Source organism: Malus sylvestris, chromosome 1 (assembly GCF_916048215.2).
Source record: "Malus sylvestris chromosome 1, drMalSylv7.2, whole genome shotgun sequence".
NCBI lineage: Eukaryota > Viridiplantae > Streptophyta > Magnoliopsida > Rosales > Rosaceae > Malus > Malus sylvestris.
The window spans coordinates 26849471-26876518 of NC_062260.1; the positions used below are offsets into that span (position 1 = coordinate 26849471).

The following is a 27048-nucleotide window of genomic DNA, read 5'->3' on the forward strand; positions in this document are numbered from 1 at the left end:
TTCACAAACATAAGAAATCGAACCCATAATGTGCCATATGAAATACGAGCCTGAAATTTGTCAACCACTAATCACCCCATGGTGGTCCATTTATTTCTTCATTCAACAAAGTGGAGTGGTATTGTGTATATGACGCTATATCTAGTCTAAGTCGCATAGAAAGGGGCACCAACATGGTACTCTTATCAGTAGACATGTATTATGATACTTTCTGTTACATTTTTTTTATTGAAGCAATATCTTATTGTTAATGTATTGATAACATGTACGTACAATTTTTACATTACAATGATGTAAAGGGCATATCGACTTTGTGTTTCATAACTTGGATATTTCAGCCTATCAAGTTGGTGGCAGCAGAGAGGTCCATGGCATGTAAACAAGCACTAGCCCATGGTTTATAGTAGGGGATCTTGCTGGGCCAAGTTTGGACCCAAATATGTTAATTAATTGTTAATCGGTCAATATATTAAGCCCAAGCTCAAACAAGATGGAAACACCACTGGCGGCAAGGTCGATGAACAACTTCGACTTTTGCCTCTAATCCGATTCAATTTTAACCAAAACCAACGCCGATACTCATGAAACTCGCAGCACCCATTACGCGCCACTTCACCACCTCTACGGCGGTTCAAAAATCAGAGCGAGTGGCCACCGGACCAAGCACCTTGAGCTCAACCAAAGAGCTTCACGCACACCTTATCAGAACCCACCTCCATAATGACCCATCATCTTACATCTCCGCCGTATTTAAACAAAGCCCATTTAGTATTCGATCAAATTGAGCGGCCCACATTCTTGGTTTGGAATTATATGATCCGTGGATGGATTGTCACAGAGTGAGAAACCAGGTGAAGCAATTCACATGTATCATAATATGTACCTTCAAGGATTGGCCGGGAATCCTGTGACTTTTATATTCATTTTCAAGGCTTTGTGCTCGAGCTTCTGATATTGGAAATGGGAAAAGGGTCCATGGCCATGCGTTCAAACTTGGGCTCGAAACGTATCTTTTTGTATCCAATGCATTAATTCACATGTGTGCGTATTGTGGTGGTTTGGGTTTTGCGCAGAAACTGTTTGATGGAATGTGGGAGAGAGATTTAGTCTCTTGGAATTCTTTGATATGTGGATATAGTCAGTGCAATCGGTTTAATGAGGTTTTGGGTCTATTTGAGGCAATGCAGGCAGCGAATGTGAGGGCTGATGCGGTGACGATGGTGAAAGTTATTTTGGCATGTAATTACTTGGGTGAACGGAAATTTGCTGATTCTGTGGTTAAGTATATTGAAGAAAATATGTTAGGATTGATGTTTACTTGGGAAGGCGTGATTTGGCGAATTTGGCTCGGGAAGTATTTGATCGGATGGGTGAAAGAAATATAGTTTCTTGGAATGCCATGATCACAGGATATGCGAAAGTGGGAAACTTTGTTGATGCAAGAAAGCTTTTCAATGAGATGCCGAAGAGGAATGTGGTGTCTTGGACTTCCATGATCACTTGTTACTCTCAAGCTAACCAACATTCTGAGGCGGTGAGTCTTTTTCAAGAAATGATGGCAGCTAATGTGAGACCGGATGAAATAGCCGTGGCTAGTGTGCTTTCTGCTTGTGCCCATGTTGGTTCACTTGATGTGGGAGAGACTGTCCACCACTACATAAAAACGCATGGTGTGAAAGTAGATGTTTATGTCGGAAACGCTTTGATAGATATGTATTGCAAATGTGGGGTGGTTGAGAAGGCAATGGAAGTGTTCCAATGGATGGAAAAGAAGGACTCTGTCTCATGGACTTCGGTAATTTCAGGCCTTGCTGTCAACGGTTTTGCAGATTCTGCACTCGAATGTTTCTCGCGGATGTTGAGAGAAGGTGTTCAACCAACTCATGGAACGTTTGTTGGGATTTTTTTAGCTTGCGCTCATGTGGGATTGGTAGAGAAAGGATTGGAATAGTTTGAAAGCATGGAGAAGATTCATGGACTGATGCCAGAATTGAAACACTATGGATGTGTTGTGGATCTTTTGAGCCGCTCTGGCAAACTAGACAAAGCATCTGAGTTTGTACAAACTATGCCTGTTGGACCAGGTGTTGTAGTATGGAGGATATTGCTGAGTGCATGCAAGATTCACGGGAATGCGGCCCTAGCTGAGATTGTCACAGCCAAGCTTGTAGAACTGGATCCTTCCAACAGCGGAATTACATTCTCTCATCGAGTACTTACTCAGGTTCAGATAGATGGGATGATGCTATGAAAATGATAGAATTGATGGGTGAGAGAAAAGTGCAGAAGCCATTTGGTCGTAGTTCCATCAAAATAGATGGCATATTTTCGAACAACCCTCAAGAGTCGGGACTGATCACCTGAATGCATATGATTATTAGCATTATCAATTATGTGCTCAGCATCGGATTGACACGGTTGGTCTTGGAACAGAAGAGAGGCAAGAAACCATTGTGTACTATTTACACCTTCATGAGATCTCGGCTCCACAGAATAGTAGCAGCTATGCGGAAACGACAGTATGACTGACAGCATATGTCGTGTGGAGGACATTATAATAGATGCATAGTCATATGCGAACACCCTTCACCTGTGGTATTCATTAGTGGGTGTTTGCTTACGTCTATACATTCATATTATAACACGTAGATTAGTAATATTGTGCGGTGATGAAAAAAATGTTGACATATAAGTTAGCCTTAATTACAACCAATCTAGAGGTTTTCAATGCATACGGCTTGTCGTATGCGCTCATATTATTCTCATATTGTTCCATACGGTTGTAAATATTATAAAGAGAGATTAATTTGTCAATTTAAAAGCTTGCTATGTTAGATGACAAGCCTTTATCATTCCCTCCTAGGGCCACCTAGGTGCTAGGGGGCTGGTCGTCGTCTCGATTAATCTCTAGGCTTCTGAAAATTAAGAAATGACACCTAGACCTGCCTAAGCACTCATATAGGTTGAGACTCACCTAGATAGACAGATAACTTTCATTTTGTATTTTATTTTTTCAATAAATAAACCAACTAATCTATATGTGTGTTCCTATGTTTTCAGTATGTTCCAATACCTCATAATCTATATGTCATTTTATATTGCAATTTATATATCACAATACAATTATGTACTTTTTAAGTATAATAAAATATTAATTTTCATGTTATATAATATATTAATTAAAATTAAAAAAAACCGTCTACGTCCCACCTAGATGCCTAGGCGTTAAATCTTTGCTTGCCGCTTGACTAACGTGTTTTAGAACCTGATGAAATTGCATGTGAATCATTCTTCACCCTTATGCCTTTTGTTCTTTTCTTTTAATAAGTCAATGTCCATTTCATATCACAAAGCTACAAGAACCATAATTTATTAATAATTCAGAAACTTAGCGTAGTTCCTATCGTATCATAAATTGCCGTATACCTATCTTAGACAACTATTATAAACCGACAAGAACAATAAGCTATCAGAAATTGAGCCGAACAACGTATATCAAGATAACATATATTCTGCAAGATATATACAATACAACAATGAATAGACCTCGCATAAGGTGTTAAAAAATAAACCAACTATATATGTCACGCCGCTGCACTACGTCTACCAACTAATTATTAAACCATATAGTAGGAATCCTTAAACACATTTGACTAATAATTAAGGTTACATCATTAAGAAAAGGCAACAAAACGAGCATTATCTCATAAGCATGCATCCTTGCTTCCACTCAAAGTAGGGCATTTGAAATATTATTATTTAGGGTTTGGCATCATGAGAAACAGTTGGTGCCGACTCGTATCTGACTAGACACTGGCGTGGCATACATTACCCCTTATTATTGTTATTTGTGGAATCCAATTATTGACCGTACTATGACAGTTTTGCAGATTTAAATCTCCCAATCTTCGGGGACCATCGTGTGGGTGGGATTCAACTGTTTCAGAATATCATCCCATATATTATTCACGTGGATGTTAGTCAGTGCGAGGTGTGCCGCAAAACCTAGGCTGGCAATAGAAGGACTTATGGGTGAAGAATGATTTGTATATGAAACGAGAATGTAAAACTAGTTGTATCTTAAATCATGCATACATTGCCATGTAGAAAGACATGCAACGCCATATAGATGACATACAACTCCATGTAGGATACTCAAATCACGAAGCGTATTATTTTTTTGGGATGTTACATGAAAAATCTAAAATAAATGATTTCCAGGATGCTATGATGACATTTTAAAAGAGAAGGAATTATAGAAAACAGAAATGTGTCAGCACCTGAGAGGCCATTCTCGTGTTGAGTTTGTTGAATCTTGTGTTGAGTTTGTTGAACAAACGAAATTATCTACATTAAAGGAGAGATGATGGGCTTAGCCTCACAATGAGTTAGCAATAATGTGGTTTAAATTAGTCTTTGTCGATAATCAAACTTAAGACCTCTCACTTACAAGTGAAGCGGAATACCATAAGACCGTAGTACTAAGTAGCTCTCGTGTTGAGTTTGTGACACTACTGAATCGCTCTCATTTCAGACATTCTAGCTGGCTAGGGTTTCAACTTTACCTAAGCAACTCCCCCCTATAAACCTGGCAGCAGAGAGAAAACATCGATCGATCTATTGGATATAATGAAAAAGTTAATTTTCTTGTTTGTAATTAAAGAGTTGATATTGGATAATTTGGTGATAGCATCACTAGTTAAAGAAAAATCAGGATTATTAGGATAATTAGGCCTAATTAGGTGAAATATTCAAATTTGGGTCAAAGAAAAATGAGGTATTTGATTTGTATCCTTTTTTCTTAGAAGAAGCGATAACGGTATAACGTTAAGAAAACATACAATCTTTAAGAAAGACATTATAGAGTAACTTTGGAGTTAAATTGGTGAATCAGCATGTTTTTTCTCATTGGATAGTTTTTGGATAACCATTATATTTAATCAATAAAATTCTCCCTTTTTGTTCCAAAAATTAATAAGAGGACTATATTGCAATTATCCTAAATGATCTCACATATCAAATCATCCCATATTTGAGGTAATTACTTCAAATATGTTTCTTGTTTTGGTTGCATCATCCAAATCATCTTTCAAAGCTATTAAATTACTAATCAAATTAAGTTCTATGTGGGGACAACATGCAAGGATGATACAGACGAGAACTTACGTGAATCTGACTCTGCATTTCGTGGAATACACTCACCAGAGTTCTGAATATCCGTTGAGGAAAATCATGCATGCATATTGTGCTTGCCTTAATTCAGTTACTTCCAAAAAGGCACAATTTTATCCTCGTTTTTGTGTACTCTGGAAAAATTAGTTATGCTTATTTTTAGCTACACCATCTAGCACACGATTCAATCTTATTTTGTTATATGTAACTCAAAAGTCACAATTTTATTATCTGAATCTCAAAATTCGCTTCACTTTACCTTCTGAAATTTGATTTTGATCTTAGTTTGCCTCTTGAAACTTGCAGTCGTCTCTAGGAAACTCAAAATTCGCTCCACAATGCCTTAGATCTGTTAGTTTCTTATGTGGGTATGACTTGGATGAGCTAGACTAATCAAATTTTATTTTATTTTCTTCATCTCTTCAATTTCTTTTAAACTGAATATTCTCTGATTGTTTAATGATGACGCGTAATGGAGGTTTATAATCAAATTTATTGCACATGTGACATAACTTATTGGGTGTTGGATCTCATGTATGTTTTAGGAGGCAACCTAGAAGTTTTAGGGAGAAGAGAGAGTCGACAAGTCAAAGTGGAATGAATTTTGAGTTTCAAGGAGTAAAGTGGTCACTTTTAAGTTACATGGGGTAAAGTCAGATTAAAAAGGAATTTCAGGGGACATAGCTAAAAATAAGCCAATTAGTTACTACTTAGTGGTATTTGTGGGAAATTTTTCTGTGTAACTGTAACATAATTTGGTGTAGCAATAGTTATATTTGTATTGTGTATGAATAACATCACGTGACTGTAATACTCGAAATTTCTTGTATGTGAGGCATAGGAAAGGAAACTATGATCCCAAATTCGTTGCCCATAAATGAGGAGTATATGCAAACTGTGATGTACCAGTCTAACAATGGAGATCCCATTTTGCAAAACTATAATATCCATGGGGTTCTAGTTTTACGGGAGTGCTAGCAACTTTTGCACTAACCTTTGTAATTGGATCATTTCACTGTACCTATCATTTTCTTATGGAAAAACAAAATGTTAATGCGTATGTGTCTTTGACAAAGAATTAATGATGAAAAATAAAAAAATAAAATCTCAAATACATTAAAGGTCTTGTTTTTGTGTAAAAAAAAAATACACTTGTTACTTGAAAAATGAAAAGATTCAAATACAAAAGTTGCTAGAATTTCTCTTCAATTTACACCTTATTTTGAGACAACTTTCAAAATGGCAAATGTAGCGATATCTCAAGTTTATATCGTGCTATTATGTCGTTAGCATTATCCACATAAGGGTTGAAAATTCATGTCCGGGAGAAACTTAGGTCCAAAATCCCAATACGGATGAAAATTCCCCAAGAAATAGACGAATATATCCAAAAAGTGTGATTGTATGCTTTTATTTATGGCAAATTTGTGCATTCGATGAGGACGAATCACCTACGTATAAATCCAAAGTAGATAATACTTTGGTTTTGGATTATTCTCGATAGTGGGTATAAATATATGCATAATTAGAATATACCGTAAATGTATTTATTGGGTGCTCTATAATTTCTATATTGCAACTTGACACGAAATCTTATTTTATAATTCCATAAGCTTGCTTGCTTTCAACCCTAGTATAAATATTACACCAAGAACCGCTCTGTTCCCACACAAAAAAGAAACCTCTCCGTGCCTGCCTTCTTTTATTTTGGGTGCAATTTACTCTGTATATTTCAATCACATAAAAAAGCAAGCAAAAAATGGGTAAGGGAGGCAAAGCTGCTGAGCCAGAAAACATGGGTGCTTGGCTTCTTGGTGTTAACAACATCAAGATCCAACCTTTCAAGCTTCCCAGTGTTGGTATGCGCCTTCCCTAAATATTTTAGTTTCGTCATAGTGTTCTTTCGGTTTTTTGTCTTCAGTCGAGATATTTATGATCATAATGACTTACATCTCGCACCATTTTCTTGGGATTTCTTAATTTAGGGGTCCATGATGTTCGAGTTCGGATCAAGGCTGTCGGCATTTGTGGAAGTGATGTTCACTACCTCAAGGTTCATCTCCCTTCCATGTCCTTTCCCCTGTTTTTAATATCTATGGATTTTTAAAATTTTATTTTTGTTCGTTTTAGATGGCATTGTTCATTCCTGAAATAACAATGAAACCAAAGTAGGAACGTTGATAATTTTCTCTGTTATATCCAACAGATCAGTACCTAATCACTGTGTTTTTTTTTGGTTTTTTTTTTTTTTTTTGCAGACCATGAAGTGTGCAGATTTTGAAGTTAAAGAGCCAATGGTAATTGGCCATGAGTGTGCTGGGATCGTTGAGGAAATCGGGGCCGAGGTGATGCATCTCGCTCTGGGCGATCGTGTGGCAGTAGAACCTGGAATCAGCTGCACACGGTGCCAGCAGTGCAAAGGTGGAAGGTACAATCTTTGCCCGGACATGAAGTTTTTTGCCACCCCTCCGGTTCATGGTTCCTTGGCAAATCAGGTAAAAATGTACACAATAATAAAATTTTATAGGCTTTGCGCCAGATTGATATTGTATTATCACATGCATTAATTAGGCTTGTGTAATAACCATTTCGTTTAACAGATTGTGCATCCTGCGGATCTGTGCTTTAAGCTCCCGGAGAATGTGAGTTTGGAGGAAGGGGCAATGTGTGAGCCCTTGAGTGTTGGGGTTCATGCTTGCCGGAGAGCCAATGTGGGACCGGAATCAACTGTCCTGATCATCGGAGCCGGCCCCATCGGTCTGGTTTCGGTGCTGGCTGCCCGTGCATTTGGGTCACCCAGAATTGTCATTGTGGATATGGATGACCAGCGTCTAGCCATGGCGCAGTCTCTCGGTGCTAATGACACTGTCAAAGTTTCGACAAAAATGGAGGATTTGGATGATGAAATTGCCCAGATTAAGACAGCCATGAAATCCAACGTGGATGTGAGCTTCGATTGTGTCGGTTTTAACAAAACCATGTCAACAGCTCTTGGTGCCACCCGTCCCGGCGGCAAAGTTTGCCTTGTCGGAATGGGACACGGCACGATGACAGTCCCACTTACTCCGGCTGCTGCCAGGTACAAAGCGATTCCATTTCCTGTCCTTTTTTCTAGCTTTCTCGATAAAATCGAATCGACCCCTCTCTTGTCCTACATCAATAACTTAAGTTTTTAGGCATTGTGGATCAAAAGTGTAACTGCAAGTATAAGCTTATTAGATAATTAGGGTTTTCTCGCCTTATCTGATATTAGAGTTTTGTCTTTTGAACACAGGGAGGTTGATGTTGTTGGAATTTTCCGGTACAAGAACACATGGCCTCTTTGCCTCGAGTTTTTGAGAAGTGGGAAGATCGACGTGAAGCCGCTCATTACGCACCGCTTCGGGTTTAACCAAAAGGAGGTGGAAGAAGCATTTGAAACCAGTGCCCGTGGGGGAAATGCCATTAAGGTCATGTTTATTTTGTGAAAGATGAGTCACGAGTTGGTGAATTTCGGACCCTTGAGAGGACAAGTTGTGATGGCTCGGAATATCGGAAGTTCATCAATCTCTGATGAGAAATGGAGATGCAAAACTTGTTGATGTACAGAGACCATATACCTTCAATAAACCTCAGCTCCGCTAGAGTTTTTTTTTTAATGTTTTAATTTTTTGTGATCTTACTTTTTACATGAGTCTTTCAATACCTATGAACTATATATGTAAGATGATGCCTAAAGGTTCTTAACTACGAGGCATATTATTATTATTTTTTGACACAAATGGTTTTATTTAACACAAGGCTCATGGTTGTGGTGTAGGGCTTCTCCCATTTCTTTGAATCCTAGATGTTCTACAAAAATAGCCACATACTCTTGGCCACATTGTTGTTAACATATAAATATCATTTAACTCGTCAAGGAAAATGAGGAATTCAAAACTTTGGACTTCTTTCAGCATTAGGAAGAAGAGAACCATCAAGCTAAGAGTTTGTCGGTGCCTCGCATTTTAGTTGATGATAAACCTCATTCGTGAATGGAGGATTATGGGGTAACCAAATGTGACTTATGCGCGAGTTAGGTTAACCAAAATGCAATCTATATTAGCATTCAAAGAGACTTGGCCGCAGTGATTTTAATTGATAAATATAAATGAACTTGTCCATTTAAAATTGTAGTATTTTTATCAACAAAAAAGGACGAGTTCAAGTTCTAGACCTCTTCTAATATTACGAATAAAAGTATCACTAGACTAAAAGTTAGATGGTACTTCGTGTTTTATTTTTTGGTCAAGTGGCTTCATACATAGATGCATCGTGAGGAGGATTATGAGAGATACTTACAACGCGATCGAGGAGGATTATGAGAGGTACCAATAACGTGACCCATGCACAAGTTAGGTAAAGAAAAGGTAATAAATGATGTAGAAAGAAAAAAAATTGAAAGGGACCCTTAAATAATATCTCCCAGCTAGGATATGTTGTAGATGCAGGAGGATTCTTGCCGGATCTTCTTTGTGAGAATCCTGAGGATCATCTAATCACATCCGTTCATCGTATATCATCCAGTCAGAAATGATTGTAAATTTTTTTATTTAAATTTGAATATAAACAGTACCTGACAAAAACTGACGCATAATGTACGATGAATGTATGTGATTGGAGGATCTCTAGGATCCTTACAAAGAGAATCCGGCGAGAATGCTCTCTCGTTGCAGACATGCTCAAAATAACTTCCAACTTCCAAGCAAGAAAAGTGACAAACCATGTAAATATTATAATGCGGGACTTTCCCTAATTGTAGTAGATCATATAATGACTACTCACCATCCTTCATCTTCAAAACATGGTGTGGACATGACATCTAAGTCTTTCCCAAGCCTGAGGTAAATATTTTTAGCAAATGTGGTCACATGTCTTTTCAAGCATTGTAAGTGTTTTTTTAATTTTTCGGTTAGTAAAAATATACTTGGTCTCTTGCATTGGTAGAACTGTATAGATATCATCAATGCATTTCTTGTTCAGATGACACTTGATATTCATCAAGCTGCAAAACAGAACCATTTCATCTGTAAACTTCCAAATGACATGGATTAGCTGTGTACTTTGAAGCAACGCCACTTTGGGAAAAATTGAAGAAAATTTCATCATCACAACTCCGTTTCTTAATTCAAACACATCCATTCACATGTATATTTTGTTTGAGCTGGTCATTGCAAGGGACTCCAAGCATTTTATCAGTCATCCCAGCTATCCCAAGTAATCTCAGTAATTCAAGAGATCATGTGCAATGTAACCCTCAACCCTGCGTAATTAATGGCTACTACCCAACGCAGAGTGACACGTACACACCATGTCATATATGTGTGTGACCGAACACGATAGGAAAACAGCATCAGTAGTCATTTACACAAGATGAGGTGAATAAAGCATTTAGCCACCGATACTTGTGTTCGTGCATGGTGCATGTTACTTAGATAATGCTTCAAAATCTCCGGGTGTTGAAGAGAACCTCGATACTAGCTCTTTACGAGTTCATGATGCTTCTCTTCAATGGTTTGTGCAAACTCAAGATTTATCTACTCCATATGCCGGTTCAATGAAGGGGCAGCTAACCTGTAAGGCGATTCCCGGCATAATATATATTGATCTCTCAACAATCCAAAAGCAGCCAGAGGGAAGGGTAGGAGATGACAGTTCCAATGACCCATGGGATATCCAGCAAGAGAGAGATATATAAAGTCTCTTATGAAGGAGGAAGATTCTCTTCCTTCCTAATCTCTCTTTCCTTCCCTCCTTTCCTATTTAAACAGTTATAATTAAACCACGTCATCATCTTGTATTGATTTTTTAGAGAGAGAAAGAAAGACAAAAAAAAAAAACGGTGAGAGGAAGAGTGGGAAGAAGATGAGAGAATCCTACTCTCTCTTAATTTGAATCAGTCTTGCCCTCACTATATTTTCATAGCCTTAGGAAAATGTAATTTCTCTGCTCCAAGTCAGCTGCTTCCACTGTTTTTGTCTTCCACTGTGATCAGAGAGTATGAGTTTTGTAAGTTGCAACTTGCAAGTGACTTTGTTCCTTTCGTTTTTATATATACATATATATATTTGCCCTACATCATCAATACATTAACATCATAAAACTACAATATGCCTAGTCATTTTCTTATCAAATAAATAATTTCATAAAACAAACTCCAACGTTACATTAAAGTCGTCTGCAAGACCAAAACACACACTAAGAGTTCAACAACACAAAACTATTGGGAAAGACAACCACATCAACTAAACAACACGCGCGCATAACCACAACTAATTTTAATCACTAACCAAGCCCAAGAAACCCAAAACCCTAAAACAACCCATAAATATCTAAAGCAAATTTCCGCCAACAAACCAAGGAAAATTAGTTGAGCCTGGTGCAATGGTGTAAAAAAGTCTGCCCAACAACCCTAGTCATTGGTCATCCAGAAATTAAACCTAAACCTTACCTTATCTTAAACTGTCGTTATGTTTTTTCACATTACCAAACGTCAATGAGAAGAGAGGGTCTTCTATACGTACGGCACCTGGAATCCTTGTAAGAGAGGGTGAGATAAAAAATGGGCCAAAATTAGCATGAAAAATCAGGAAGGGTGGAGTAAGCGAGTGTTGTTTGTGTATAGAGTGATACATATATACACGTGGTCTGGTTACTGAACCTTAGAATTTCTCTAATGAGAAAGCAATTTGAATCACCAATAAAGGTTCTTTAAAATGAAAAGGCTAACAAGAGTAGCGTATTCCACCTTATATAAATTGCACCATTCAAGTTATTGCTTAAGACTTTTGACTTCAATTTCTCATAATGATGTAGTAATAGTCTCATGCATATAGGAACCATCAAATATATTTAATTGAGTTTTAGAGCAACACAAATAATTAAGTAGTCATTTAAGAACATTTTAAATATTTTTGGGGTAGATCAAAAGTCCAATTCGGATTAGTGTTTCATTGTGTTGTATTCCTTACAAATATATGTACTAAACCCTTGAGAAAGGAGACTTGAATGAATTAAAATATAATTTGCTTAGTGCAATCGAAGTGAGTTGTTTCTTCTTCTAAAATCAAGTTTGAGACTTGGTTATGTCGAGTGAATCCACAATTAGCAACGTGAGTGATTTTTGTTGCCCCTGATTGAGTGATTCACAAGTATCTATCTCTCATTCTTTCTATTTTCCTCGGTCCCAATTTAAGTACTTTTGTCTATACAAATAGATCACTTTCGCTACATCTTAAGAAACTTATCTCACACTGTTTTAATTAGGGAAAATATATAGGATCAAAGACCAATGGAAGATGGTGAGCGCACTCCTTCGGCAAACCTAACCCACATAACATATGCCTTGAAATAAAATATAAAATAATTAATTGATACCGAAATCACAATAACCCGTAGTAATTCTTTTATCAAAATAAATAAAGATAAACTTCAACATGACATCAAAGTTATTTACAAGATGAATACACACCAACCAAAAGGACAACATCACACTCACAACAGGCAACAACCTCATCGACCACTGATTAAATATCACACATAACCGAAAGAAGCTTAATCAGTAACCAAGCTCAAAGAACCCAAAACCCTAAAACAACTGATAAGGCTAAAGCAAAACAACTATGGCCACCATTTGAAAAGAGTGCCGGCATCAAACTCGATGCATCTAACTGAGAATATTTTGTGTAACATCGGGAATCATTCAGTCCAATAACCCTAGTTAGATTTAGATATGGTGATCGTTTCGTGTTTATCGTATGTGTGTTGTTTTCGTGACATACTTGATGTTTAAACAGAATGTGTCTTGTTAAATCCATTAAAATGAACTAGTAATATGACCTGACTCAAACTCAACTTGTTAAAATTAACAAGTATTATGACCCGACCAGTTACGTATTAAAAAAAATATATTTTGCTTCAATAAATAACCAAATGAAAAACGTTATACTAAATTAGTATTTACATACCATGTTGTTACTAAATTATATCTACATACCCTAAATCTTAAAATCCTAAACCCTAAACTCTAAAATTCAAACAATGATGTAACCATCATCAAAACATAAAGAATGTGATCACGAATGTTGACAAAAAAAAATTTCATATTTTTCGCACTTGTAAATTAATTTTTATGAATGTTTTGATGTGCTTTGGTATTTTGTAGGAAAAGTCAAATTACTTTAAAAAATTCATCATGAGCGGTCAAAGTTGACCACCCATGATTGTTGATCATCGTTGACCGACGTTGACTGTTGACCACTCATGGTCAATGATTAACGGAATGATCCAATAATGGCCTGATTATTTAATGTGTTGACCATAAATCCGATACTTTCGGGTCGAATTAATGGGTTGTGCAACAAATTCTTAGGTCTAGTCAAATTATAGTCATCCGCAATTCCCTAATTAAGCATATTCCAAAAGGAAAAAAAAAACTAATATATGAATATCTACCATATTAAGGTATATTCCACCTTAATTATAAAATTGCTCTATTCCAGGTTACGATTTAGACTCAAATTTGCTCTTAAACACTTTCGACCAAACAAAGAGTAATACTAGAGATACTCAATTTGGAAATTAAATTTGAGAAACTAAAAGATATAGAAGTTGATGATTGATTTATTACTTAACTATTGATAGACGTGATCATTTCTAATTTCTATTAGATACATTATTTAGTTTACAATTTTAATCTTCAAATTTAATCTCCTTAACATTACTTATAAACATATATATCACTCTGGCTCCTTCAGTAGAAATTTCATCCAAAACTAATTTAATATATTTCCACTCTGTTAAAATAAGATCAAACCCCAATGGACGATGGTGAGCACACTCCTAGGACAAACCTAACCCACATATATCATATGCCATGGAAATAAAGAAAAAAAACTTGCATAAACGAGGATCGTTCGTTTCATGCATGTTGGATAATGCATGATTACAAACAGTTGTTTCCTACGCGTAGCTGACTGTATATCGGCGTGGAGTCATCATCCCTGTCCTATTGCTGTTACTGTTCGCTGGAGGAGATCGGGATTCGGGAGGTATCCAATTATTGACCGTACTACTACAACTACTACGGCGATTTTTGACTTGACATGCTGCATATGTTAAACAACTTTGGGGACCAGTTGCAAATTCAGCGGTTGGAAAAATATATCACACATATTTTTGACGTGGAAACTAGTCACTTGATGTATGATGCTTGCCAGAAAACATATAGGCTGGCAACCACAGAGAGAGAGAGAGTGACCATCTAATTTAACATAGCAAACTTTGAGAGTCCATCTTTTTTTTTTATATATAATTAAATTCTATTTTTGTCGGTAATTTATGTGAAATAATTAACATTAGATAATTAGGATTAGGATGTAATTTTTTTTGCCGGTAATCAGACATTTACAAACCCAAGAACAAGAAGATAAATCTAAGCAATAGTCGATTTAGGACAGTACTTGCAGTGTACCCATCCTCCTCATTCACTTAGGGATTTTCGAGTATCAACCAGAACATAGTATGTGGTGGGATTCTTAGTTGTTGAATCCTTAGCTGGTAGATGCTTGGATGCACATTCAATCGTTTATTTACACTGTCTACGATATGCGGGGGTCTATTATAAAATTTTCGCACCCAATGCATCCACCTCATAGGTAAATCTATTTGACCTCCTAAAAATTTTGTTTCTTAATCATCGTCTAAACTTCATTTGAATTTAAAATCTTAAATTGCTAACCAAGATAAATTGTTTTTTTTTTAACGTTTTATGTAACTGTGTCTAAATCAAAACGCCCCTTTTAATTTCCTTATGCGGCAAGTAATCCGAAGTTGTCGTAATTTTTGAAGGTTTCCTATTCATATATAAAGATTATTAGGGTAAGTATTTGATAATCAACTATTGAATAAGGATTTGCTTTTGGGTCAAAATGTGAATGAGATTTTATCCGATATGATCCCCTTGTACCAACGCAGGTAATTACATCAAATGTATTTCTTTTTGAGTTGCAAAGAACCTTAATCCTAATTTATCCTTTAAACCTACCCAACTACAAACGGAAATTAAATAATTAAGATGTGGGACCACAAGGGACGGTTGCTACGTGTATCTGACTCTGCATGTCGTGGAATCGATTCAGCAAATGCATAATATCCGTTCATTCCGGCCCACGCCTACTCTTTTCGTACTTGTGACTTCGATTCGGCTGCTTCCAACAAGCTCGTAAATATCAATCCCCAAATATTATTCTGTTTCTTTACCAAAATATATATATATATATATATATATATTTATGCTGTTTAGAAAAAGAAAAATGCTAATAAGATTTCTTCAAAAGAGTTTTTCATGAACTTTCCGTGATTTCATATCTCTATTAATTAATTAAATTCTCTTTGTCAATAAAAAAATGATGAAAAAGCAAATTAATCTTCTATCACACAAAAAATATATATATATAGGCAATAATGTAATTTCATAGGTCCAAATTTTATTGTTTTTTATTGAAGTCTCACCTACAAGTAATGTTAAAATACCTCCAATATTAAAAAAAAAAACCTCCCACTCCCCCCCCCCCAACGTTCTCTCCTTCTAATTTTCTAAAACAAATGTGTAGACAAATGCTAATATTTTATAAGTAGACTTTTTTAAAAGCAGACTCTTTAAGTTTGATTTTTAACAAATGCAAATTTGAACTACATTATTACTAACTTATTGTGAGGTTGAGCCTATCCCCTCTCCTTAGAATAGATAATACCGTTTCTTAAAAAATTATATATATAGTCTCTCTAACATCACCCTAGGTAACATACTCCTTTCCTTGTAAATTAAAATTCTGCAATTAAACCAATCACAAATGGACTTTTCTTTTTATACTTTAGATGACTTATTTCTTCCGTATCAAAATATAATTTACAAAAATACTTTTAACTTCTCGGATCATTGTTAAATGGTAATGGATACTTCTCCTTTTCCGTAAAGTAATTGGATAATACAGTTTGGTTTTGGATAGCTGTATAAGGGCAACTTGACCGAATCACACTCCTCCAAACTCATATAAATACCATCCCGCATCCACTCTATTTCCATCAACAAATCAAACAAGTCCGTGTATTCCGTGTATTCTGTGTCTTGTGTGTCCATTTTATTTGGAGAAGAAGTTTGTGTCTTCTAAATACAGATAAAGGCCCTAGAAAAAACCAGAGAAGAGTAAAAAATGGGCAAGGGAGGCCAATCCTGCAATGGCATGGTTAGAGATGTCAAACCTGTTGAGAAGGAAAACATGGCTGCTTGGCTCATTGATGTTAACACCATCAAGATCCTACCTTTCAAGCTCCCCACTATTGGTAATAATCTCTCTCCTTTTTAATTTCGTTGTTGTTCTGTTCGGTTTTCAGTTTCAGTTTGCAGTTCTATATTTTTTTGGTTTTCTTGGATGTATAGCTAACTTGTTTTTCCCCTATTTTGTTGGGATTTCTTTATTTTAGGACCGAATGATGTTCAAATTCGAATTAAGGCTGTCGGCATTTGCGGAAGTGATGTTCACTACCTCAAGACCATGAAATGTGCGGATTTTGAGGTTAAAGAGCCGATGGTGATCGGACATGAGTGTGCTGGGATCGTAGACAAAGTTGGGAGCGAGGTGAAGCATCTGGTGCCCGGTGACCGAGTGGCGGTTGAGCCCGGCATCAGCTGCGCACATTGCCAGCAGTGCAAAGGAGGCCGCTACAATCTCTGTCCCGACATGAAGTTTTTCGCCACCCCACCGGTTCACGGTGCCTTGGCTAATCAGATTGTGCACCCTGCAGATCTGTGCTTTAAGTTGCCGGAAAATGTGAGCTTGGAGGAAGGGGCAATGTGTGAACCCTTGAGTGTTGGGGTTCACGCTTGTCGGCGAGCCAATGTTGGTCCTGAAACAACTGTTCTGATCATCGGCGCAGGGCCTATTGGTCTGGTCTCAGTTTTGGCCGCTCGTGCTTTCGGGGCACCAAGAATTGTTATAGTGGATATGGATGACAAGCGTCTAGCGATGGCAAAGTCTCTCGGGGCTGATGACACCGTCAAAGTTTCAACAAAAATGGACGATTTAGATGATGAAGTTGCCGAAATTAAAAAAGCCATGATCTCCGAAGTGGATGTGACCTTCGATTGTGTGGGTTTCAACAAAACCATGGCGACCGGCCTCAATGCTACTCGTCCTGGCGGAAAAGTCTGCCTTGTCGGAATGGGACACGGCCTGATGACAGTGCCTCTCACCCCTGCTGCTGCTAGGGAGGTCGACGTTGTTGGAGTTTTCAGATACAAGAACACATGGCCGCTTTGCCTCGAGTTTTTGAGGAGTGGGAAGATCGACGTGAAACCGCTTATCACGCACCGTTTTGGATTCACGGAGAAGGAGGTGGAAGAAGCGTTTGCAACCAGTGCTCGTGGGGGTAATGCCATCAAAGTAATGTTCAAATTGTAAAGACAGTGACAAGTTTTGTTTATCAAATTCTTAGTAGAATGTAGAGGGTGGGTGAGGGTGGGTGGCGGTGGGGCTCGCGATGGGGGTGGGGGTGGGGAGATATTATTTACGTCATCACAATAAGCACGTTCCATTCCATTGTATGGTTTTTTAAGTAATGACAGTATTACTTTTCGTGGGCTTCTCGTTCTGTTTGTTTTGTATATTAGTCCTGCAACTGCAAAGCTTAACAAAAGGACTCCTTACCTGTTTACTAACTCAACCTTTGAAATAGAGTGCGTTAGATCCATTTCAACGTCCTATTTTTTCATCCATGGTGATATCCGACTGACCATAAAGAGTGGAAAAAAAATAAGGGGTGTGCTATCCATACATCTCATTTTACTTCTCACACACTTCTTGAACATTTATGTTTGTTTATCTTCTTCAATTCATCTGATCCAATGATCGAAAATTAAAAATATGCGTGAGAAGGAAGATGAGGTGTGTGTGGATATCACACCCCTAAAATTAAAATGTTATTTTGCCACCCATTATTAACAAAAGCGAGATAAGCCATATGGTTGTTCCCCAATAATTGTGGGTATTGAACAAAAATGCCACGGTTGGTAAGCCGACGCCTTAATATTCGTGGCTATAGCTTAATTTTTTAATAGTTTTTTAGAACAGTAAGAAAAGAAAAATACCCTTGTTCTTAAGAGCATCTTCAAAGGAGATGTCAAAAAGTCCATGTAACATCCCACATCGACTAACGGAGAGGGAGTGATGTGTACAGGCCCACCTCCATATGGCACGAGGCCTTTTGGGAGCTCACTTGTTTCGAGTTCCATCAGAACTCCGAAGTTAAGCGAGTTTGCGCAAGAGCATTCCTAGGATGGGTGGCCCATTGGGAAGTTCTCATGTGAGTTCCAAAAAACAAAACCGTAAGGGCGTGGCTGGGGCCTAAAGCGGACAATATCGTGCTACAGTGGAGCCGATCTGGGATGTGACAAAATGGTATCAGAGCCACTCTGCCGTTCGGTGTGAGTGTGCGGACGAGGACGTCGGGCCCCTAAGGGAGGTGGATTGTAACATCCCACATCGACCAACGAAGAGGGGGTGATATGCCTTATATATACATGTCCACCTTTATATAGCACAAGGTCTTTTGGGAACTCACTGGCTTCAAATTCCATCGAAACTTCAAAGTTAAGCGAGTTCGTCACTATGAGCGCATAGGCGGAATCCGTTTGCAAGTCCGGATTATAACGGTATAGTTATAGACGTTTGAAATTGGTTATTTACATTTTAGATTATAAATAAATTGAACTCCCATCTTGTGGGAAAGAAGCCAATCATATTTAAGTAAGAAAATAAGGGACCAAATCAATTAAAGTAAGGGAGGACCAATCAAAAAATTTGAAAAAGAGGGAGTTAGCCAATGAGGAGAGGAGAGAGAGAAGCTCTCAACTTCCCTTCCCGTAGCCCTTCACATGCAGAAACCCGGTTTTGACCCGAAGTGGTTTCCGGCGGTCTTCCACCATTTTTCAGGCGATTCATTCACATCCAACACCTGCAACTTCTTCCATCACTTCCCCTCTACCATTTCCGCCCAAGATTGAAGGGTTTTAGGTCCATTTTTGTGTAGAACTTCACCAGAGAACCCGGAGGTCCTCGATGGCGATTCGCCGATCCGGTGAGCTGCACCACCCTTAATCAACTTCCCTTGGACCCAAGAACAAGACCCAACCAGTGATAGGGGCATTGGAACACCGAGGAATGAGAATCGAAGAACACCCACCTTAGGTTTCCGGTGGGTGCGAGCTAAATTGGAGTTTTTCCAAGCCAAATTAGACTTGGTCACAGGTATAAAACTTTCTCTACTCATTGAGATCTTCATTTCTATGAAATTTGAGAATTTTTAGAAACAGTTGATTTTTCCGGCGAGCAGGGGCGGCCGACCATTGTGTACGGCAGTGAATGGGCCGAGGTATCCCCTGACCTTCCTAGGCTAAATTTGGTACCCCAATTCCATATGTGAAGTCTGATTGATGGAATTTCATTGTTTGAACATAGTTATGATACAGATCGTTACTTGATCCTTATATGAATTGACGATCCGACCGTTGGATCGTCACCAAACTGTAATACATTATAATACATAATATTTGAGGACAATAGAAACTGACGGATCGGGAATCCGACAAACGGATCTTCCCGAACTGGATTTGTAAGCTCGTAAAATGAAACGTCGGCCGCCACTTAATTCTAGCAATTAGCGGAAATCCGACCGTTTGATCGTAATGAAATTTTAGTATGATGTTCTAGAAGCATAATGTGTATCTTGGGGATGTATTTTATGTAAATTACATGTTCTAGTGATAAGAATTCTGAGACGTTATTTGATAATTGTTCTAAGCGACGATGATTCGTGATGCCTCGATATTTGTGCTAGGGAATTGCAGCGCGGACTTCAGTTGAGTGAGTCTTTTCCTTTTTATAGTATATATATGATTGATAGTTCGACAAATGCTTTTAAATTGATTTAGGCATTTTATGCCATGTCATATATATATATATATATATATATACATATATTTTAAATACTATGATATGGTTAAGTTTTAAATTGCATCATGGCATATCCATATGCATATTACCTACATATAATTGTTGTGAATGCTTGGAAGTGCTAAGGTGAACGCGGGACGCTCAGGTAAGTTCAGGTGAGTTTATGATGTTATTTGAAATGATTGAGTTATGGCATGACTATATTTATGCTTTATGCAACTCCAACACTGTCGTACAGGTTGTAATAATAGGCAACTTCGACCTTGTCGTACAGGTTGCAATAATAGGCAACTTCAACACTGTCGTACAGGTTGCCTATTGGGTAGTACAAGTTGCCTTAGGCAACTCCGACTCATGTGTTATCATAGATTGATTTATGAGTCGTATAGGTTGCCTTAGGCAATTCCGACTCGTGTGTCAGCATAGATTGATGAGCACCTGATTTTATTATACCGCTGCTGATATGTAGTGATTTGGAATATTTCTGGATTTACTGTTGAGTTGCATTTGATTTCATACTTATACGTAGTATGATTTTTTGGAAACTATACAGGTTTTACAGTAATGGGTTATAACATTTTCAAAAGGTTTTTATTAGAACTTTATTTTCAGGTCCACTCACCTTTGTTTTTTCCCCATCCAGGTTTTAATAGCTGAGCTTTCTTATCGACGAGAATTCGTGGCAAATCTTGGTATTAGAGATTACCTTTGATAGTACGATTCTCAATCTACTCTATTGTACTTTACTTATACTCTGACTTCACGTGTGAAAGGCGTTCATTCATGCTCATAGCGCACTCTTCTATTTAGGCACTTTTAGGTTTAAATTCATTCACATTTTCCACATCACTACACTTTATGGCTTCGCCACCTTCCAGGTGTCGGCCAACACAACTAGATTCGGAGTTCTAGTGGACAATCCAGGTCGGGATGTGTCCATGCCCTCACGGTTTTATTTCTGGGAACTCACACAAGAACTTCTCAGTGGGTCACCCATCATGGGATTGCTCTCGCGCGAACTTGCTTAACATCGGAGTTCCGATGGAACCCGAAGCCAGTGAACACCCAAAAGGTCTCGTGTTATAGGAGGTGGGCATGTACATATAAGGCTTAGAGGATCCACTCCCCTGGGTAATGTGGGATGTAATAATATTGTAACATCCCATATCGACCAATGGAGAGGGGGTGATGTGCGTTATACGTACATGCCCATCTCCATATAGCACGAGGCTTTTTAGGAGCTCACTGGCTTCGGGTTCCATTGGAACTTTTTAGTTAAGCGAGTTCGCGCGAAAGCAATCCTATGATGGATGACCCACTGGGAAGTTCTCGTGTGAGTTCCCAGAAACAAAATCGTGAGGGCATGGTCAGGATCCAAAGAAGACAATATCGTGCTACGGCAGAGACGAGCTCGGGATGTTGTGGGGGCCTGGGCCGGGATGTGACAGTCCACATCAACAATAACAGTAATAAAAGACATCACTAGTGTTTTCCAACCAAAATACAAATTCCTATGTAACATGACATAAAAATGCAGCAGATAAAGTTGCTGTCAAATTTGACAACAGCTTCAAATCTATTTTTAGTAATTAATAAATACTTTTTATAATTTTTTAATAGTTATCTTTTGTTTTAAAATACTAATTACAACTATACAAAGTAAATAATAGTTTAAATAATAGTTTAAATTTGACATATCGGTTGGAGAACATAATTGATACAAAGATCGATGTGCCACATAAGCCTTCAAATTTAAATTTGTGTTTAAATTTTGACATCTCCTTTAGAGATGGTCTAAAGCATTCTTACCTAACAGGCTAACTCCTTTGCTCTACCTAATACTCTTGAGCAGTTTTTCTACCCTGCGCATTACCCACATGCAAATACATTGCTCATCAACTTCTAAAACCTGATCACGATCACTTGTTTTCATTTAAAAAAAAAATGAAAGGCCAAGATTTGATTAAGTGAGCTGATGCTCAATTTCTGTGCCCATGTAGGTGATGCGCAGGAGAAAAATTGTACTCTTTAGAGCAAATTTTTGTTAGGCTTTTTGGGATGCCAAAGGAAGAGGTCTAAGACTCTAAGTTACAGTTCATGTTCGACAAAAAAATTGTACTATGGATGGAATTATGCAACAATAAGAATATAAGATGGTGTTAGGAATGTGCAACTGGACAAAATAAAATATCTTAAAGCAAAAAGGGTTGACATGGACTCAAAATATAAGTGCAAAAGAGCTATTTTATCAGTGGAGGGCATTTTCAATATGTGACATGGCACAACTAGAACAAAAATAAAACCGCGTCGAGAGAAGAATGATGGCGGGATTTAGACCGGAATTACTCGTAAATCGGCATAGACCACCTAAAAGTGAAGATTTAGGACAATTTTGAACAAAGTTTTGGGAGGACTAAAGTATAGTCTAATTTTGTTGTAAACATAATCAAACTCAAGCGTAAGCTGGTGGATCAGTTTAATTGTAACCACGGACATAGTGCAATTCTTCATAACCTTTCCAAGCCTAAAATAAGTGGATAACCGTAGTTTGCCATCAGATGTTTTCTTTTTTAACAAAATAAAAAATGCAAGATAGAGTAAGCTTATTGACTTGTTCAAGTGACTTTACTCACATCTACTATAAACCCTTCATTCAACACATATGACCAGTTGTTGCTGAGGCGGGTTTGAGTGTGTATTGCCGTGGCAATCGTTATCCAACTGTTATTATAACTAGGGTTCGAATTGTTGACCGTCCAACGGCCTTCTGACGTTCATACTCCACTTCGAAGAAACTTCATCACTGATCTTTGATGCGCCGGACAACTAGCTAGGGTTGGCAACAGAAACCCCAAAGGACGGTTAATCTGAAGGTTATTATTTAATGAGTTTTCTTTGGTCCCTGGGATGTTCACATTGCAACATTTATGAGTAATTTAGTCGTTTGACAATTTAGTTTGCCGACCAAAAGAATTGATAAATAGATCATACATTTTTATTTGATAAACTTCATATTTATACCATTCGCTAAAATAAATAAGATTAACTTGCATCTTTAAATGGTGGTTAGGACGAGGCTAAAATGTTTTTGTGAGTCTTCCCAGCCTCAAGAATAATGGTCTGCCATGGCAAAGCCACCAATCGATCCATTTTGATATAAAATAATATATTTTTAAATAATAAATTATGTTGATTGATTTTAACCAATTCGTCTTAAATTCAAACACTACCATCTTCTCAAAGTCTAAATTAATTTAGTGGCCAAAATAAATAAAAGATTTATTTGATGGATCCCACATATCAAATGATTTTTTTTTTTCCAACATCAAATTAGGGAATTTCTCCAATTATGTTTGCTTCTTGCAACCCTAATCTTAGTTTATGATCAAAATTGCCAAGCTATCTACCAAAAAATTGATTCGACGTGGGACCCACGAGATGGGTAAAGAGTATGTTTGCTACATCAATCTGACTCTGCATGTCGTGGAATCCATTCAACAGTCCCTAATATCCGTTGATTATTTGTTTAGGTGCGCCCCTACGCAGATGGTTAAGTTTCAACTTTGTCTCTCAAATATTACAAGTTTGAGACCTAATTATGATCAATAGTTGTGTGACAATTTATATTTATATTTTTTAGTATTATCATATAAAAAAATATAATGCAAGAGAGACTTTGTTTTATAGATCACATTTAAATGAGTAATGCAAGATAAATTAAATTTGTAGATTAAATGATATGTTGCTAATAAAAAAATGAAACATTCATAAAAATGGTTTGGCCTAAGTTTATTTTAACAAAAAAAAACCATGTTATACCTTTATTTAATGACAAAGACTTAAATTTTAATGAAAAACCCTTAAACTTTAATAAAAAAATAATTAAAAAAAACTAAGATTTTAATGAAAAAAGACATAATTCTAATATTAAAAAATATTTAAAAAAAAACTGACGCACGGGACCTGCTCATCTCACACATACTGTTTATGAAACTTACTATACTGTTTATAAAACTTAACGGTACTACACTGTTTCTAAAACTTACTATATTGTTTATGAAATTTACTACACTGTTTATGATATTTAACGGTACTATACTGTTTATGAAACTTACTACACTCTGTGAAATTTAACGGTACGATACTGTTTATGAAACTTAACGCGCATTGGGCACACATGATTTTATTTTATGGGTTTTTTTTCTTTTTGTCCTTATCATTAAATAAAGTTATTAGATGATTTTTGGTTAAAATGCAAAGTATTGAAGTCATTTTCATTAATTTTCTTAAAAAAATAAGCATGTTAATCAACACTTATGTAATAATCAAATTATCAAACTTCAAAGTCATTTAGTTTACACAATTTAATCTACAAATTTAGTCTCCTAACATTACCCATTTAAATTATCTTTTTAATAATAGTAAGGTTCATAATACAAATAAGTTTCTACCTCCAACAAGGAGATGGAGCATTTTCCAAACAAACTCGTAAAATCTAACTTTAAAATTTTATTTGTGGTGTCAAAATTACAAATTGGTTGGGCTTCTGAGATTGAGAACCGCATCTCAGCCAATTACGTGTGATATTCCAGATGTAGACCAAAGTTTCGTTCCAAAGGAGATACCACTCCCAATTTCAATAAGACGCACTTATATCCAAAAGTGTGATTGTAACCAATGAGGGTCATATTTCATAAAACAAATTACCTATCCATTCTACAAACGATGTTGTTAGGGGGTTAAATTATTAAATGTTAGGGAGGGAAATCAGGGGGAAACGAAACCGCACTAAAGTGCATAGGCATTATTGATTTCATCGCTGCAATAAAGCATCATATGCAATTATCATATTATTATGTGTGTTATTAATTTATGTATTATAAATATTAGTAGATTATATTGCTAATATGAGTCTACAGCAGGGATTAACAAGTATACACACATGTTATAACAATAATTTATATATAACAACGTGACAATGAAACTGGACAATTCAAAATATGTATAAATAAATCAAGTTGCCTAGTTTCATACAGCTGTGACAACCACAACCAGGTGATCTTGTATCTTCACAGGCATCCTAGACTAATATAAATACCACCCAGTAGCAACGCTATTTCCATCAAGAAATCAAAGTAGTCTGTGTATTCCGTGTATTCTGTGGCTTCTGTGTCTATTTTATTTGGAGAAGAAGTAGTCTGTGTCTTTAAAACACACAAAACACTTCAGAAAAAACAGATAGTAGTAAAAAATGGGTAAGGGAGGCCAATCCTGCAATGGCGTGGTTAGAGAAGCCAAACCTGTTAAGCAGGAAAACATGGCTGCTTGGCTTGTTGATGTTAACACCATCAAGATCATGCCTTTCAAGCTCCCCACTATCGGTATTAATCTGTCTCCTTTTTTTGAATTTAGTCGTTGTTCCTTTCAAATTTCAGTTTTTAAGTTTCCGTGCTCTCTGTTGTATTAGCTAACATGTTGCTCCCTATTTTGTTGGGATTTCTTTATTTTAGGACCGAACGACGTTCGAATTCAGATAAAGGCCGTCGGCATTTGCGGAAGTGACGTCCACTACCTCAAGACAATGAAATGTGCGGATTTTGAGGTTAAAGAGCCAATGGTGATCGGACACGAGTGTGCTGGGATCGTAGACAAAGTTGGGAGCGAGGTGAAGCATCTGGTGCCTGGTGATCGCGTGGCGGTTGAGCCCGGCATCAGCTGTGCACGGTGCCAGCAGTGCAAAGGAGGCCGCTACAATCTATGCCCCGACATGAAGTTTTTCGCCACCCCACCTGTTCATGGTTCATTGGCGAATCAGATTGTGCACCCCGCGGATTTGTGCTTCAAATTGCCGGAAAATGTGAGCTTGGAGGAAGGGGCAATGTGTGAGCCCTTGAGTGTTGGGGTTCATGCTTGTCGGCGAGCCAATGTTGGCCCCGAAACAACTGTTCTGATCATCGGAGCAGGGCCTATTGGTCTGGTTTCAGTTTTGGCCGCTCGTGCTTTTGGGGCACCAAGAATTGTCATTGTCGATATGGATGACAAGCGTTTAGCCATGGCAAAGTCTCTCGGCGCTGATGGCACCGTCAAAGTTTCAACGAAAATGGAGGATTTAGATGGCGAAGTTGCCAAGATTAAAGAAGCCATGGAATCCGAGGTGGATGTGACCTTTGATTGTGTGGGTTTCAATAAAACCATGTCCACAGGTCTCAACGCCACTCGTCCCGGCGGCAAAGTCTGCCTTGTCGGAATGGGACACGGCATGATGACAGTGCCTCTCACTCCTGCTGCTGCTAGAGAGGTTGATGTTGTTGGGGTTTTCCGATACAAGAACATATGGCCGCTTTGCCTCGAATTTTTGAGAAGTGGGAAGATCGATGTGAAGCCGCTTATTACACACCGGTATGGATTTACAGAGAAGGAGGTGGAAGAAGCCTTTGCAACAAGTGCTCGTGGGGGCAACGCCATCAAAGTCATGTTTAATTTGTAAAGACAGCTACATGTTTTGGTTAACGAATTCTTATTAGGATGTAGAGAAAGGGAGAGGGGGATTATTTGCATGTCATAACTCAATAAGCAAAGTTCCATGTTTTTTTTAATCTATTACGATGAAGCTTAATAGAAACCGCTTACTCATTTACCAAGAGCGAGAAATTCCAGGGTTATTGCCCAAGAAGGGTGGCTATTGAACCAAAAGGCCACGGTTGCTGAGCCGCGGTCACAACATTCGTTGCCATAACCGAACTGTAGGAAAGAGCACGAAAAGAATGGTCTTTTTGGTACTCTACTTAAATATAACTTTTTAAACTGAAAAACAATTTTTCAAGTTTTAGGCCTTAAAAACTTATTT

At 37.5% G+C, this 27048-nt stretch overlaps 3 protein-coding genes and 1 pseudogene across 3 annotated transcripts; all 4 read left to right on the forward strand.

Moving 5' to 3' along the window:
- Positions 1–512: 512 nt before the first annotated feature.
- On the forward strand, positions 513–2834 carry LOC126594887 (pentatricopeptide repeat-containing protein At2g29760, chloroplastic-like; annotated as a pseudogene).
- A 3986-nt stretch (positions 2835–6820) lies between these two features.
- Positions 6821–8951, forward strand: LOC126632811 (sorbitol dehydrogenase-like). The gene is made up of 5 exons (XM_050303311.1): positions 6821–7031; positions 7158–7225; positions 7431–7667; positions 7773–8251; positions 8447–8951. The coding sequence occupies exons 1-5, from the start codon at positions 6932–6934 to the stop codon at positions 8637–8639; spliced, it is 1077 nt and encodes a 358-aa protein (XP_050159268.1). The 5' UTR covers positions 6821–6931; the 3' UTR covers positions 8640–8951.
- A 7302-nt stretch (positions 8952–16253) lies between these two features.
- On the forward strand, positions 16254–17940 carry LOC126632751 (sorbitol dehydrogenase-like). Its single transcript, XM_050303223.1, has 2 exons — positions 16254–16533; positions 16675–17940. The coding sequence occupies exons 1-2, from the start codon at positions 16404–16406 to the stop codon at positions 17649–17651; spliced, it is 1107 nt and encodes a 368-aa protein (XP_050159180.1). The 5' UTR covers positions 16254–16403; the 3' UTR covers positions 17652–17940.
- A 7314-nt stretch (positions 17941–25254) lies between these two features.
- On the forward strand, positions 25255–26834 carry LOC126632792 (sorbitol dehydrogenase-like). The gene is made up of 2 exons (XM_050303288.1): positions 25255–25582; positions 25712–26834. The coding sequence occupies exons 1-2, from the start codon at positions 25453–25455 to the stop codon at positions 26686–26688; spliced, it is 1107 nt and encodes a 368-aa protein (XP_050159245.1). The 5' UTR covers positions 25255–25452; the 3' UTR covers positions 26689–26834.
- Positions 26835–27048: the final 214 nt, after the last annotated feature.